The following is a 15,157-nucleotide window of genomic DNA, read 5'->3' on the forward strand; positions in this document are numbered from 1 at the left end:
CATTGATCTTTTGATGATTGTTATTCCAATGCAATTAAACAAGCAACAGAAATTGTGAATAATAATTACACCGGCTTACAAAGTCCCGGCAAGTGGTAAAAATCGATTTTAGAAATGTCAGTGTATTAGGCTTTTAACAATATGAAAACGATGTTCCAAATATTAGAGCATTGTTGGCTAAATTTGGCACTCAACTGAAGTTTAAACACCAAAGGGAGAGGTTGCATGTTTCTTGTCATTGATTTCACTTTGTTACAAAATCAATGCTTTTTTAAATAAAATAAAAACAGACACAGATAGCTTGCTTTATCATTCTTGTATTGATAAACACTTTTTGAAATACATTTTTCTGGTGCAGTTTAATACGTAAATTAGTTTTGCAGGCAAAGCACCATTTCTGATTTCCTGAAACTTGTGTCATTACACTGGCTTAGAAGCCAATAAACAAACATTAGTCATCAATGCATCAATTTTAGTCTCAGTGGACGACACTCCCATGATTTCGAGTAACCTGAAATGAGAGTAAAGTTAATAGTGATCTATCCCGACAAACAAAGAATGCAACACTTGTTGACCAAACACTTGAGACATCCTTGGCAATACTGGTGGGCAAATGATACATTTGTTATCTTAAAAACAAATCTCAGCAAATCCGTCTGCAATATTCTGGCCTCTTTGAGTACTTTCTGAGGAAGTGCTCTGGGATGTCTGGTTAATGGAGCCGATACCGGGGAGAAGTGGATTAAGAAAGAAGACAGAAAAAGAAGAGAAAAGAGAAGAAGCATTGCTGCAGAAAAGGAGATGGGGACTCGGAAGTGGTCGGTAGAGAAAATAGGGGAATAGCCTTTTTTTTTTTTTAAACCCCTTAATTAAAGGTTGTACCAAAATTTAAAAAATTAAATATAGAGGGGGAAAAGTTACGTCTATAATCAGGACAAAACGGAATACAGCACCATTCAAAAGGTTGGAATCAATTAAAAATGTCCTGACGTTTGAGAAAAAGCAAACTGTGTCCATATAAATAACATCAAATGGATTTTAGACATTAGACAGTTGATGCTGTAAATGACTATTGTAGGTGGAAACGGCAGATTTATAATTAAATATATTCATAGGTGTATAGAGGCCCTTTATAAGCAGCCTTCACTCCTTTGTGTTAGCTAATCCAAGTTTATGTTTAAAAGGCTAATTGACCATTAAAAACTATGTTGCAATTATGTTAGCAGAGCTAGAATTTGTGTGTGTGTAAGCGCATATGTGTGTGCATAAATGTGGACGTGCAAGTGTGTGAGTACGGATGTGCAAATGTGTTAGCGCGGATGTCTATGTGTAAGTGTTAGTGTGTGCATGTGTGTTGGCGTTAGTGTGTAAGCCTGTGCAAATGTGATAAAGTGTGTAAAAATGTGTACCAGTGTGTGTGTGTGTTACTGGGGTATAGACCAATATAATAATGAGTAAGAGGGGAGATAGGAAGAAAGAAGAGAGATGGACAGAGAGTGGATAATGAAACAGGGGAGAAATGGTAGAGAGAGTCTTTTTTTAAAGTGTTTGTATCTTAGGGCAAGTAAGTGTGTGGGCCCATGGGGGGTGAAGGCTGGTCCGTCTGGTCAAATCCACATAAGAAAATATCCATCATATGTTTATGCATGTTAATATATGAATTACACCAAACTGACAAAATTATGAAATGCCAAAACGATAACAGGAACAAAAGTGGAGAAAAATCAAAACCTTTCAACTGCCTTTGAATGTGGTTAATTCAGAATTGATATCATACCACAACCAAACTGGACACTGCAGACACTACCCAACGGTCATCACTGTTACCAACACATGGATTTTTACCAAGAAATTGTTAAGTAGCTGTACTCGTCCACAGGAATATGATTTATTTCGTCAAAGGTGAGAACATACAATAAGATGAAGAGTCACTTTCATTTTGGACGTTTACCTTCCACTACTATTTTAAAATATTTTTCTTACCTTTTCTCGGTTGTGACTATTAAATCTTTTGCTTTCTCAGGTTCCAGTTTAAGGTATATCTGGTACATGGAGAAGGTTTGAATAAGACCAATAAAATCTGCCAAGGGCATTGGTATTTTGACAGTTATTTTCTCCATCCTGCCACGTAAACATAGAATTAGGGTTGTTTGAATGTACATTATAACACACACACATAACACAGAAGAATAAAAATAGCAACAAAACACAGATTTACCGTTGTTTGTCTGCGTAGGGTATAGCTTCAAATATGTCTTTGTAACCCGATTTGACATGATTTACTCTCTCACTTACATATGGGGCCAATGTATCATGCACCTGAAAAAAGGCAACTGTTTTAAAAGGAAAGAATTTGTTTTACTGTAGTTTTCAAGTTTATGATTAAGATAGCCTTGTACACCGAGTTATTTTATATAACTCATGGATGTGTGGTTTACTGTAATGTTTTATCCAAACACTTTTGTCAATGCTCACACATTTGTCTCCATACCTTACATTATTTAACACTTATTTCACTTAAGTGAGGGTGGCCTCGTGTGATTATATAATATTAGAAGACAAAATCATATGTCTCACCTTAAGTGCACAATACAAATAAGCTGTGTAAAGAATAATAAAAGAGGAGATATGTGAGACTTGTTTATTTAGATGTGATTCCTATATAAAATGCTCAGTTTTATAGCTTAGGTACAACTTGGAGATAATGCACCATTAGGTCTTGTCAAAACCTCTTCAACCTTTTTTCACATTTCACATTTCCTGCATATTACACACAAAAAATATCAGCATAGTATATTGAAGTTAAACAAATATGCAACTGACCTCACGAACAACCTTTGTCAACTGCTCTGACCGGTCTTTGTAGTGAAGTTCCATATCAGGAAGGTAGGTATAAAAAGCAAGACAACCACGTGGTTTCAAAATTCTGTCAACCTAGAATATAATATCAGACATGATTGTGTACATAACTTACTAATATATTAGAAATCACTTATATTAAGCATATCACTCTTTAAAAAAATCATAAATTGGTTAACCTGTGTAAATGGTGCATCATAATATTACAGCAATATTACTATGGCCTGATTTGTGGTTGAGCAGACATTAATTTAATTACTTTCCAACTTTTAATAGGAGATAACACTATCAGTATTTTTGCAATGGAGGCTTGTATTTCCACCAGAACTATGATGGAACTTTACTGGTGCAAGCAACTACTGCAGTAATTCAAGTTTTTTTTATTTTGCTTAAACGACAAGGGTCCCAAGACACTTGCAGAAAGGTTGATTGTTACCTCCTTGAGAAACTTCTCAGTATCGAACCAGTGGACAGCAGCACATGCAGTTATCAAATCAACAGATGCGTCATCTACTGGCAACTCCTCAGCTGGACTCACACTACACAAAACACATAACATATTATTAAGGTTTAAAGCATCAGTTTCTGAAGGTTCTCTTATTCTTCCACATTCTTCTCTTAGAAAAAAAAAAGATTTAGCCATCCTGTGCATCTCTAGCAGTGAGAGAAAACTAAACATTGTGGAATCATGTCACCCACACACTTGGTTTAACTTTTTAACTGCAAAATACTTTTTAATGAATTTCTCTTCCCCGAGGAGTTCAGAGAGTGAATACAACAGATACATGTACTATAATAACAGGTAATAAGAATCATTTTGCAGATGCCTGACTTCAAATTCAAACCACAGTATTTTTTTGGCCTACAAAGGAAAGATACCAGCTCTGTAGATTAACGACAAACATAATTAGATGAACATGTGTAGCAGACTTTTGTATATTTTATGTTCCCTCTATAGCCATATTGGATAGCTTGACCTTAAACACTCTTACAAAGTCAATACAGCACTGTTGAAAGAACATGTGTGCATTGGCATCACATTTATGCATATTCAATATTTATCAGGACTACATAGTTAATGAATAAACTAATGTTAAATGTTCCTTAAATGTCAAAACATTGCTGTGACAATTTTCTTTCATCTTCAAATTTCTCTTTTAAATCACAAATAGAGACTATGTTGCAAAAATAAAAGTCTTTTCCATATTCACTGTTTCTTCTCTAGCTATTTTTTGGTTGTTTAAGATGTGAAATTTTTGAGCTTGTACAAAACAATTTGCAATTTGCTTTAGACTGTTATATTACTAATACATATAAAGAGATTTTAACGCAAAAAAAAAAAACAAAACTAGCGAGAGCAGTGCCTTGCTGCGACATTGATACAGTACTGCTTGGTATGTAGTTGTCATCTTAGGCCCTCTTAGCTGGCACGCTAAGGTTTAATGTTATTTTCTAGCATTTCATTTAGTTTAGTTAAGGTATAGTTTTACTATACCTTAACCCTTCATTACTAGGGGTTATCGCACCTTAGCAACTAAAGCTTTTTCTTCAATAAACGTTCCATGGAGATCCTGTAAGGTCTTTATGGATCTCAGAGATCGTTCTTGTAACCCGACAGTACCCTTTATCGTGTCATGATAGCCTCACTGGGGTCTGTTTATTCTTTTACTATTTACTAAAACTAAAATAGTTTTATTGTTTTTTTTCTCTGTTCCTCCCTCTTTTCAATTTAATCCCCACTGCAGCTGATCACAAAATTGCATCCACACTTCTGGCACTCTAAATGACTTAAGTTTCTAGTTACAACTTACTGTAAAAGAAGATATAACTGTGAGATTGCACACGTCATTACTTTTTGTAGATGCCCAAGGGTATATACGTGGACATCTATATGATATATGATTTTTTTTGTACATAAGTCGTTGTGCTCCCACTACCCTTTTTGACTAATTAGCTGAATCTGACCACTGGAAATAAGCATAGCTATACAAAGTAGTAACTTGTGTTTTGCGCACTGTAAAAACGTATTCTCTTGTAGGTTGTTCTCTGCATTTCAATCAATACTAAAACAATAATTCATACTTTTATTAATGAGAGTATGAAATTAGAAAATAGACTGATCCTTTTAATTCACAGGCTAACTTCCAACTAGGGCTGCAACTAATGATTATTTTCATAATCGATTAGTTGGCCGATTATATTTTTTCGATTAATCAAATAAAAAAAAAATAATTTAATAAACAAAACGGATGTTAAAAACAAACAGCAGAGTAAAAAAAAAAAAAACTTTGATAAAAATATATACGCCTTATACCCCCCAGATATGCCTTATATCCCCCAGATATGCCTTATACCCCCCAGATATGCCGTAGTGCCTTCATAGAGTCACAGACTCGTTCACACACTCGTATACAGCACACTGACACAATACTTTTATAAATAAATACAGGATTAATCTTCACTGCCCCAGGATTTAGATTCCCCTTAGTTTGCCCCCCCCTTTACCTCTAACTGCATTTTACGTTAACCGTATTAAATTAACCCTCAGTCCTCAGCATTAAATTAACCCTAAAGACCCCAATAACCATAACTGCCCCTAAAATAACCCTAAAGACCCCATTAACTATAACTGCCCCTCAATTAACCCCCACCTCCCCTAACTTTCAGCAGCCAAATATTAATTTTATACTTACTGTTAGATGAGTTGCTATAAGGAAAGGGGCGGGACAATTGAAAGTGTGACTGCAGGGAGGGACTGGTAATCAGAAAGGGGCTGGGCCAATCATCAGTGTGACTGCAGGGAGGGACTAGGAATCAGAAAGGAGCGGGGCCAATCATCAGCGTGACTGCAGGGAGGGACTGGTTAGTAGTAACTGCTATGAGTTACACTGAATGAACCGGATTATAAAAACGAGGTGTATTTTTCAGAGCATTTGCTCTGAAAAAAACCCTCATTTTATAATCGATAAAATCGATTAAACTAATCGATAATGAAATCAGTTGGCAATGATTTTCATTATTGATTATTATCGATTAGTTGTTGCAGCCTTAATTCCAACTTTAACATTCTGTAAATGCATTAGATAGAGACATTATAAAATACTTAGCTTCTGTCTTAAGCCATATGTAAATGTATATGTGTCAGCAACTTTAACTAGATCACCATGAATTATGTTGTCTAGTTACAGATAACATATTTGAAAATTATTAATTATGAGTCAGTATGGTTGCTGAACGTGTTCCTGATTTTACATACACACATTAATACAGTGAGCAAATCAATTGTAAGAATTTGACATGGTTAAAGCCCTGGTTACCAGTTGGCGCGCTGCAAGTCACTGTGGACTAGATCCTGCTACCAACTAAAAACATCTCTCCATCCTTGTTTTTTCGGTCCACAATATCTGGTGGATGAATCTGGTATGCTGAGCCATGCACAACACCAAGTTAGATTAAAGTCAAACTCATGAGTTGTTTCCAAAATAAGGACAAAAACCTGAGTATAGTACTTCATTTTGTTCCATTTTCACAAGTGTATACTTATTATAGGTGAAACTGTGAACAATGTGAATTTCCCAAATTTTTGTACTATATGTAAATGTATTTATATTTTATATGCATGTGTATCAAAAGAAAACATTACTTGCCCGAAAAACCAGTATTTAATTTGTGCAAATAGTTAAATTAGAGGGGAGGTTAGAGTTCAATAAAACATAGAAAAAGTGATAAAAACACTTCAGTCCTTAACTTATATGATAGGTGAGTGGACCCTTTAAATTTGTGTGTGGTCTGTTTTGCAAACCCATGTGGCATTTCTGCAGAATCCCCCAAATGCGTTTGCGCTTGTACATGATAAACTCACCTCCTGTCAACTCCAGTCATGGCTCCGCTGAATGCTTTGTAGACCCCAGTGACCATGTGTAAAATCTTCCCATTTATTTCAATGGGGGCGCTTGCCCCATAAACGCCCCATAAATTCTCAAAAGTTGATCATATATTATGCAGAGCCAAAAAAGCTACTGTTGATAGAGAAGCTAGACAGAGTTGGTCCTTCACAGTACATAGTACTTTCAGTGAGCTGAACTGTCACAACTCTTTTGCAAACTCCTGCTTTAGTGAATAAACCCTTTTTAAGTGGTATTATCATGGCACAGTCAGCATCTATAGAACAGATGGAGCAGATGATTTCATCTTTGAAATAAGAACGTTTGGTTAAACTAAGTTATACATTAAGCTATGTATCCAATCAATATAACATTGGAAGGGACAGGTTAAATATATAGACTAATAAAATCTGCGTGTTGTGTGTGTAAGCAGACTATAGCATCACCAATTCAGCAGCACTACTTTAGTGTACATTGGGTGTACCAATAGTTATTCAGTCATGTACATTTTTTTTCCATTATCTTGCACGTTTGGATTGATGATTTCTGTATAGCATTCACACAACATATTTCAAGCATCATACTACACAATCAAGTATTTTATTTTCACACAACACAATCAATTCACTTATAGCCAAGACAAAAATCAGTCATTGTTTTTATATAATTACATGTGTTTGTTTACTTTGTCAAGGTTTTCTTTCCCTTCTTTTCTCTTCCCCTTATAATACTATAGTACAAGATAAGTATCCCATCCCATAAGTTACCATGGTGACAGGTCTAATTTGTAATCAGTGTATTTTTAATTATGTATATTAAAAGTTAAGCATTGACTGTGTCTTCAAAAATGTTCTAGAATGTTCCTTTCCCTTTGTTTGTGGTGAATGCTAAAAAAAACCCCAAAATAATCTGTCCCTGACCCATAATTGTCTGGGCCAAGGGTATGGGAGGTCATAAATACAGTGCAGTGACCATGAAGCTTCACATCATGTAATATAAAACAAAAAATATGTACAGTAATGCCCGGGTTTATTTTTTTTAGGAACTAGTGAAGCAATCAGATTGCTCACCAGTTGCTAAAAAAAGGAAAGAAAAAAATCGCCACAAAAATGAGCAGTGTTTAATTTTGAAACGTTGTTTATTGATTTGCCCAGAGTCCAATTCCTGACTTCAGTCAGGCAGAACTGTAGTGTTTTTGCGAACATGTCAATGCATTCCTAATGCATCTTTGCCTAGAGGCAGGAGTCAACATGTCTGATAAGACTGTTACATTCATTGCATTACTATATTAACTAATATTTAGTTAAACACTTGTGAGGCTTACCAGTGTTATAAAATGAATGCTTTGTTGTTTTATTCCCAAAATTACTATGCGATTACTGAATGTGGCTAACCTGTAAGTCACATTTGGAAAATGATCGGCATTCCTGGCTTCTTCTATCTGAGCTTGGCTGATATCAGTTCCCACAATCTTTTGGAAGTAAGGGACAAGAATTCGTGTACTCTGTCCTGTTCCACAACCGACATCTACCGCTAATCCATATGGCTTTGTCAGCTAGGTAAAGAAGGAGAAAGGACACAGCATATTCAGGAATAATATATCTCCTGTCCCATATTCTAAGACAGAAAGTTAAGTTCTAGGGTTGTATTAAAATAAGAATACACATTTATTAAAATAATATGCATCAACAACTAACATGAATAATGTGCACTGCAATTCAATTGACCTTTCACATATGTAAGTAAAGAGATTACTCAACAGAGTACTCAACAATATACACTCATGTGAAAAAGCACACCCTCTTTGAATTCTATGGTTTTACATATCAGGACATAAAAGCAATCATCAATTCCTTTACAGGTCTCAAAAACAAGTAAATACAACCTCAGATAAACAACACATGACATATTGCATTCAAAAACAAATAAAGCCAAAATGGAGAAGCCATTAGTGGAAACGTGTAGAACCACTTTTAGCAGCAATGACGTGAACTAATCTTTTCACATCATTGTGCTCTCTTAAGGTCCCACCAAAGCATTTCAATCGGGTTGAGGTCTGGACTTTGTCTGGGCCATTGCAACACCTGGAATATTTCCTGTACTGTGATAAAATTTAACATCTAACATGCTAACTGAGGCCTGTAGAGTCTGAGATGTAAGTTCTCTGAGCATTACACGGCCTGTCCTTTGGGTGAATTTGCTGCGACGGCCACTACTGGGAGAATTGGCAACTGTTTAATAAATCATGACACTTTGTAATATGTCATGTGTTGTGGTTCAACTGAGGTTGTATTTACCTAATTTTTAGACCTGCTAAAGAGTATTGTTATTAGGTCCTGATACGCAAAACCATATAATTCAAAGAGGGAGTACTTTCTTTTTCATGTGACTGTATGTATTCCACATTATTGCATTAATATCTACATGTTGTTTATATCACATTATTGGAATTTTCTATATACGTTTTGTTACAGCAAAAATGACCAATATACACTCTTGAAATGTACATCATTCACCATGTCTTTAGGATTGACCTACATTCTTGACCTTTAAAATGTTGTCTAGCGCTTCTTACTGAAAGTAGCTAAAGTAAATCTTTTTTATAACTAGGATCTTGGTCACACAGTTTTTATCTGATGTTGCATCTAGTTTCCCGCCATGTGTTTCATTACCAAATAGGTTTTTTGTACTGTATAAGATAGGCAAATTAGGTTTGTTTGTGGCTTGTAACATGAATCAACTGCATAAAAGTGCTTCAAAGTGCTTCATAATGTTAAGGGACCATTGGCAGTAATCTTTATCACCGTTGTCTTGGAAGAGTTAACTATGTATCTTTTTCCTAGTTGGTTAAGTGAATGCAGAGACTGAATAAAAGATGAAGATGGCATTCAGTTGCATCCTTTCACATGTCTGTATCCTATTTAACACAAACACAGGCATTTGGACTTTCCAAACCCTATATTCTTCTAAACCAAGAATAGTTACAAAAGTTACATCGTGAATTTAATGTTTAGCTTTTTGTTTTTTAATTTTTAGCGCAACACATTAACGTCTGTAAGAAAAGAGCAGTACATTGAAGTTTTGGTACAGTAAGCCATCGTGGCCTGAGCTTTATTTAAAAGAAGCTATGAGGAACTGGAATATTCCTTACCCTTTCACCCATGTAGTTAAAAATAATGTCCTGGACTTCTTGTGGAGCAGAGAATCTGTATTTTTGATAGACAGATGCATGAGATTTGCCCTCAAACAATCGAGAAGACATTGTTTATACCAAACAGTCCCAACCTGGAACAAAAAACCCACATATAGTTATTTGGATTAAATGACACAGTATCAGTACAGTAACCAGGTCCATGTCCAACATTTACCATTAATAGTTTTGGTGCACAATATTTAATGGTACATTTCTGACATGGGCCTGGATCAACAGCATTGCATACACTATATAGAGAAAAGTATGGGACACCTGAACATTACAATTACCTGGGACTTTTATGACATTGCATTCTAAATACTTCATCCAGTAGAGCATTTGTGAGTTCAGGCGCTGATGTTGAACGAGAAGGTCTAGCTCTAAAATTTCCATTCCAGCTTACCCCAAAGGTGTTTGATGGGGTTGGGGTCAGGGCTCTGTCCCAACCATGTCTTTATAGACCATGCCTTGTGCACTAGGGCACAGTCATGCTGGAAAAGGGTCTTGTCCAACATCAGTGCCTGACCTCAAAATGCTCTAATGGATGAATGGGAAAAAAGGTCCACAGAAACACTCCAAAATCTAGTGAAAAAGAGAGGAAGCTGTTATACAGTGGGGCTAAAAAGTATTTAGTCAGCCACCAATTGTGCAAGTTCTCCCACTTAAAAGATGAGAGAGGCCTGTAATTTTCACCATAGGTTCACTTCAACTATGAGAGACAGAATGGGGGGAAAGAATACAGGAAATCACATTGTAGGATATCTAATGAATTCATTGGTAAATTCCTTGGTAAAATAAGTATTTGGTCACCTACAAACAAGCAAGATATCTGGCTCTCACAGACCTGTAACATCTTCTTTAAGAGTCTCCTCTGTCCTCCACTCGTTACCTGTATTAATGGCACCTGTTTGAACTTGTTATCAGTATAAAAGACACCTGTCCACAACCTCAAACAGTCACACTCCAAACCCCACTATGGCCAAGACCAAAGAGCTGTCGAAGGACACCAGAAACAAAATTTTAGACCTGCACCAGGCTGGGAAGACTGAATCTGCAATAGGCAAGCAGCTAGGTGTGAAGAAATTAACTGTGGGAGCAATTATTCGAAAATGGAAGACATAGAGGACCACTGATAATCTCCCTCAATCTGGGGCTCCACGCAAGATCTCACCCCGTGGTGTCAAAATGATCACAAGAACGGTAAGCAAAAATCCCAGAACCACACGGGGGACCTAGTGAATGACCTGCAGAGAGCTGGGACCAAAGTAACAAAGGCTACCATCAGTAACACACTACACCGCCAGGGACTCAAATCATGCAGTGCCAGACGTGTCCCCCTGCTTAAGCCAGTACATGTCCGGGCCCGTCTGAAGTTTGCTAGAGAGCATTTGGATGATCCAGAAGAGGATTGGGGCGAACGTCATATGGTCAGATGAAACCAAGGTAGAACTTTTTGGTAGAAACTCAACTCGTCGTGTTTGGAGGAGAAAGAATGCTGAGTTGCATCCAAAGAACACCATACCTACGGTGAAGCATGGGGGTGGAAACATCATGCTTTGGGGCTGTTTTTCTGCATAGGGACCAGGACGACTGATCCGTGTAAAGGAAAGAATGAATGGGGTCATGTATCGTGAGATTTTGAGTGAAAACCTCCTTCCATCAGCAAGGGCATTGAAGATGAAACGTGGCTGGGTCTTTCAGCATGACAATGATCCCAAACACACCGCCCGGGCAAAGAAGGAGTGGCTTCGTAAGAAGCATTTCAAGGTCCTGGAGTGGCCTAGCCAGTCTCCAGATCTCAACCCCTTAGAAAACCTTTTGAGGGAGTTGAAAGTCCGTGTTGCCCAGCGACAGCCCCAAAACATCACAGCTCTAGAGGAGATCTGCATGGAGGAATGGTCCAAAATACCAGCAACAGTCTATGAAAACCTTGTGAAGACTTACAGAAAACGTTTGACCTCTGTCATTGCCAACAAAGGGTATATAACAAAGTATTGATATGAACTTTTGTTATTGACCAAATACTTATTTTCCACCATAATTTGCAAATAAATTCTTTAAAAATCAGACAATGTGATTTATGGACTTTGTTGTCTCATTCTGTCTCTCATACTTGAAGAGTACCTATAGTGAAAATTACAGGCCTCTCTCATCTTTGTAACTTGTACAATTGGTGGCTGACTAAATACTTTTTTGCCCCACTGTAGCTGCAAAGGGGGGGGCAAGTAGATTCTAATGTGTATGTATTTAGAATGCAATGTCATAAAATTCCCTGTTGGTGTAATAGTCAGGTGTCCCAATACTTTTGTGCATATAGCGTATCATCAAACCTTTGCAACCTTCAAGATGTCAATTTTGGAGTCGCAGTAGCGTACCTAAAGGGGAGCAGCTACTGCTGTGGCACCCTCGCACTGTATGAGGAAACACTTTTCCCCGCGCAGGAAGAACAAGAAGAGTTTCCTCATACAGTAAGCTGCAGGCCCAAGTTTGCCGCATAGACATCTGCACGGCCCCCCAGTAATGCTCGGCCGGCCCCTGGACCAGTGAAATCTGAAAGAGAGGTAGGGGGTTCAGGAGAGTGAATGGGTGAATGAAGTTAGTAAGTTAGTAGTGAGTAAGTTAATGTTTAGGGGCATAAATGGCACAGGTAGGCTGATTGGGGGGCAGAGGTGGCACAGGTAGGCAGTGTTGGCGGTAGTGGTGGCAACAGTGGAGGTTGTGGTGGCACTGCTAGTTGTTTTATTCTGTGCTTAACCATTCAACAGCAATCTTCACTTTTGATCCCACCAAAGCACCAGAAAATGACATGTCTGTGAGTCCTTGGTAGTGATAAAAAATCTCACCTTTAACACTGTTAATATTTCACAACTTCCATCAGACTGAAGTTGAAATGTCAACAGCACCATTGTATTACTATGCTTGTGCCTCTTTGTTAATACTGATTCTAAAGTGAAAAAATAAACATAAAAATACCACAGGTTGTTGGACCCAAAATCACAGCCATAACCTTAAATGAGACCATAGCCCTGATTTTTTGGCTATGTCTACCTATCATTTATATGTGAGCTCTAATACACAGTCTCTTTCCACTTTACTTCATCAAAGAGCACCAACATGGGCTGTAGTGGCACCAAAATTAACAAATCTCGACAAAATTTCAAAGATTTTGCCATTCGTTCTGAATTGTTTCGTCAGGGGCACCCCCTATTGGAGATTTTTACAAATATTTGTTGAAAATGCCATTTGTACCAATCTGAATGCACAAGTCTATTTAATAGCTCCTTATTTAATCAGCTAGGATGTAACAGGCAAGCAAAATATGGTCCTGGCAAATACTGTACATTGCGGTTCATTAAAGGAACAGCAAGTACTTTAATATTCATTACTTTTCCTATAAAAAGCCAAAACAGAAATAACGTTCCAGCTCCACAGTAACAACATAACTCCACCCTGCAAACGTTTCACTAAAGTTCTGGCAGGAAATCAATGGGAGTGTTTTTTCCAAGCACACATTAGAACTATTGTTTAAGCCAATGCAACTCATGGCTAACAGAGAGGATCCTGCGCATGAGCGCATGACCACTGCTGAGCAACGCAAATAGCTATTAATAGATATTAATGAATCACTCCATGCATAGTACATAGTTAATTAACAGCTACGGTGCCTATGCTTTCTAGACCGCATCTTTAACTAAAGTTAGAGTTTCCAGCAGAGTTACAGTTTCATCTCATTTCATTACAGAAGATCAACCAAGCCCTTCCTACAAGTCCAACTATAATTCTCCAACTGCTAACGTTTTTTAAAAAATCCTATTGCAGCCTTGAGGTAGCGGGTGCTCCATGGTGCAGGCAGCCAAATTGCTGCCTGCTACCATGGTAACAAAGGGCCATTAAAAAAAACAAAAAAACTAAAAAGGACAGCAGGCAGCTAGCTCATCGATTACAAGATTAGTTGGCTGGTATGCTGGAAAAACATTTGGACACTAAAAACGCTCCTTTCGTCAATCAAGTAAACATAAGAGTAAAAATAAATCTATAAATATATTTTTATTGTAATTAAAATAGTCGATGAGCTTTGATATATTTATATATATACACACACATACACACATACTATATGGACAAAAGTATTGGGACACCTGACCATCACACCAACAGGGACTTTTATGACATTGCATTTGAAATACTTAATCCAGTAGAAAGTTTGTGAGGTTAAGCACTGATGTTCTACAAAAAGGCCTGGCTAACTATCTTCATTCCAGTTCATCCAAACGGTTTCTGATGGGATTCAGGTCAGGGCGGGCTAGTCAAGTTCTTCCACACCAAACCACACGCTTTTTATATCAAAATAAATTACATTCACCTGTTCTAGCATTTAAAGCATTAACCATTTGACTTCAAGAAACAATTTCTTGGCACAGCTTTTACTATCTAGTTAACCATCAAATAACTTGGGAAGCTAAAATACCTTTTTGACAATTCCTTTAGTAGATTAAGGCTGGAACTCACCTGGACTTTATCAATTCAGTACCACGACTGCTTCACAAGTGAGACACACACTACATTGTCTGAGAATTAGTCATGTACAGAATGAACTTTGGACTTCACGGCATGAAACGTAATAGAAGGAATTCATTTGTCCCAATTTTGCATTTCATTCTGTTACATTTAAACTTCCCGTTTACATGCCAGGATTAAAAATCTTTTTGTTTACTAAACCTGTAAATCATGAATGATCTAAACAAATATTTAAAACCGGGAGTATTTTCATACTGCAAAATCTACAAAGATGAACGTTTTAATGTGACGCTTATACATTAGAATTCAGACTAACAATAACCAGATTAGCTGTAGCAATCTAGAATGCAAACACCGCCTATGCATATACATACCGTACGTATACAGCTCAGTGCACAAACCAGGAAGACTGTACATACGGACTAGACCAAAACAGCGAAAGGAGGGGCGTCACACTAACAACAACCAAGCTGCGCAGTATAGCATAGAAAAGAAATATTGTGCAGTTAAAAAAAACGTTCAAATTAACTTACAAAGTATAAAGGAGCAATGCTATTTCTAATGTTACAAACTCCCTTTACGGACGTTGGTACGATTGGTATGTTCCGGCAGTGATAATATCGAGGAACTAAAAGGCCAGACGTGGGAGGTGTCTTGAGAGAAAAATATTGGAAATGTTACCGCTACCCAAGAGTTTGTTTTT

General features: G+C 37.2%; 1 protein-coding gene across 5 annotated transcripts; it reads right to left on the bottom strand.

Moving 5' to 3' along the window:
- Window positions 1-301: 301 nt before the first annotated feature.
- Window positions 302-14,918, bottom strand: LOC128502097 (putative methyltransferase DDB_G0268948). 5 transcript variants are annotated; one of them, XM_053471807.1, is made up of 8 exons: window positions 14,829-14,918; window positions 9,895-10,028; window positions 8,138-8,298; window positions 3,296-3,398; window positions 2,824-2,934; window positions 2,219-2,319; window positions 1,984-2,121; window positions 302-511 (listed from the first exon to the last, which is right to left on the bottom strand). In XM_053471807.1, the coding sequence occupies exons 2-8, from the start codon at window positions 10,003-10,005 to the stop codon at window positions 421-423; spliced, it is 816 nt and encodes a 271-aa protein (XP_053327782.1). In that variant the 5' UTR covers window positions 10,006-10,028; window positions 14,829-14,918; the 3' UTR covers window positions 302-420. The 5 variants fall into 5 exon arrangements, with proteins under 5 accessions (XP_053327782.1, XP_053327784.1, XP_053327783.1 ...); XM_053471809.1 differs by having other exon boundaries at window positions 9,895-10,031; window positions 14,829-14,839; XM_053471808.1 differs by lacking the exon at window positions 14,829-14,918 and adding an exon at window positions 14,446-14,464.
- Between the last annotated feature and the right edge of the window lie 239 nt (window positions 14,919-15,157).

Source organism: Spea bombifrons, chromosome 7 (assembly GCF_027358695.1).
Source record: "Spea bombifrons isolate aSpeBom1 chromosome 7, aSpeBom1.2.pri, whole genome shotgun sequence".
Taxonomy (NCBI): domain Eukaryota; kingdom Metazoa; phylum Chordata; class Amphibia; order Anura; family Pelobatidae; genus Spea; species Spea bombifrons.

Coding starts and splice junctions, on each gene's coding strand:
- LOC128502097 (XM_053471807.1), bottom strand. CDS start 10,005: ATGTCTTCTCGATTGTTTGAGGGCAAATCTCATGCATCTGTCTATCAA. Junction 3,399..8,137: donor TTTCCAAATGTGACTTACAG/GTTAGCCACATT, acceptor TGTTTTGTGTAG/TGTGAGTCCAGCTGAGGAGT. Junction 2,122..2,218: donor CCCTACGCAGACAAACAACG/GTAAATCTGTGT, acceptor TTTACGTGGCAG/GATGGAGAAAATAACTGTCA.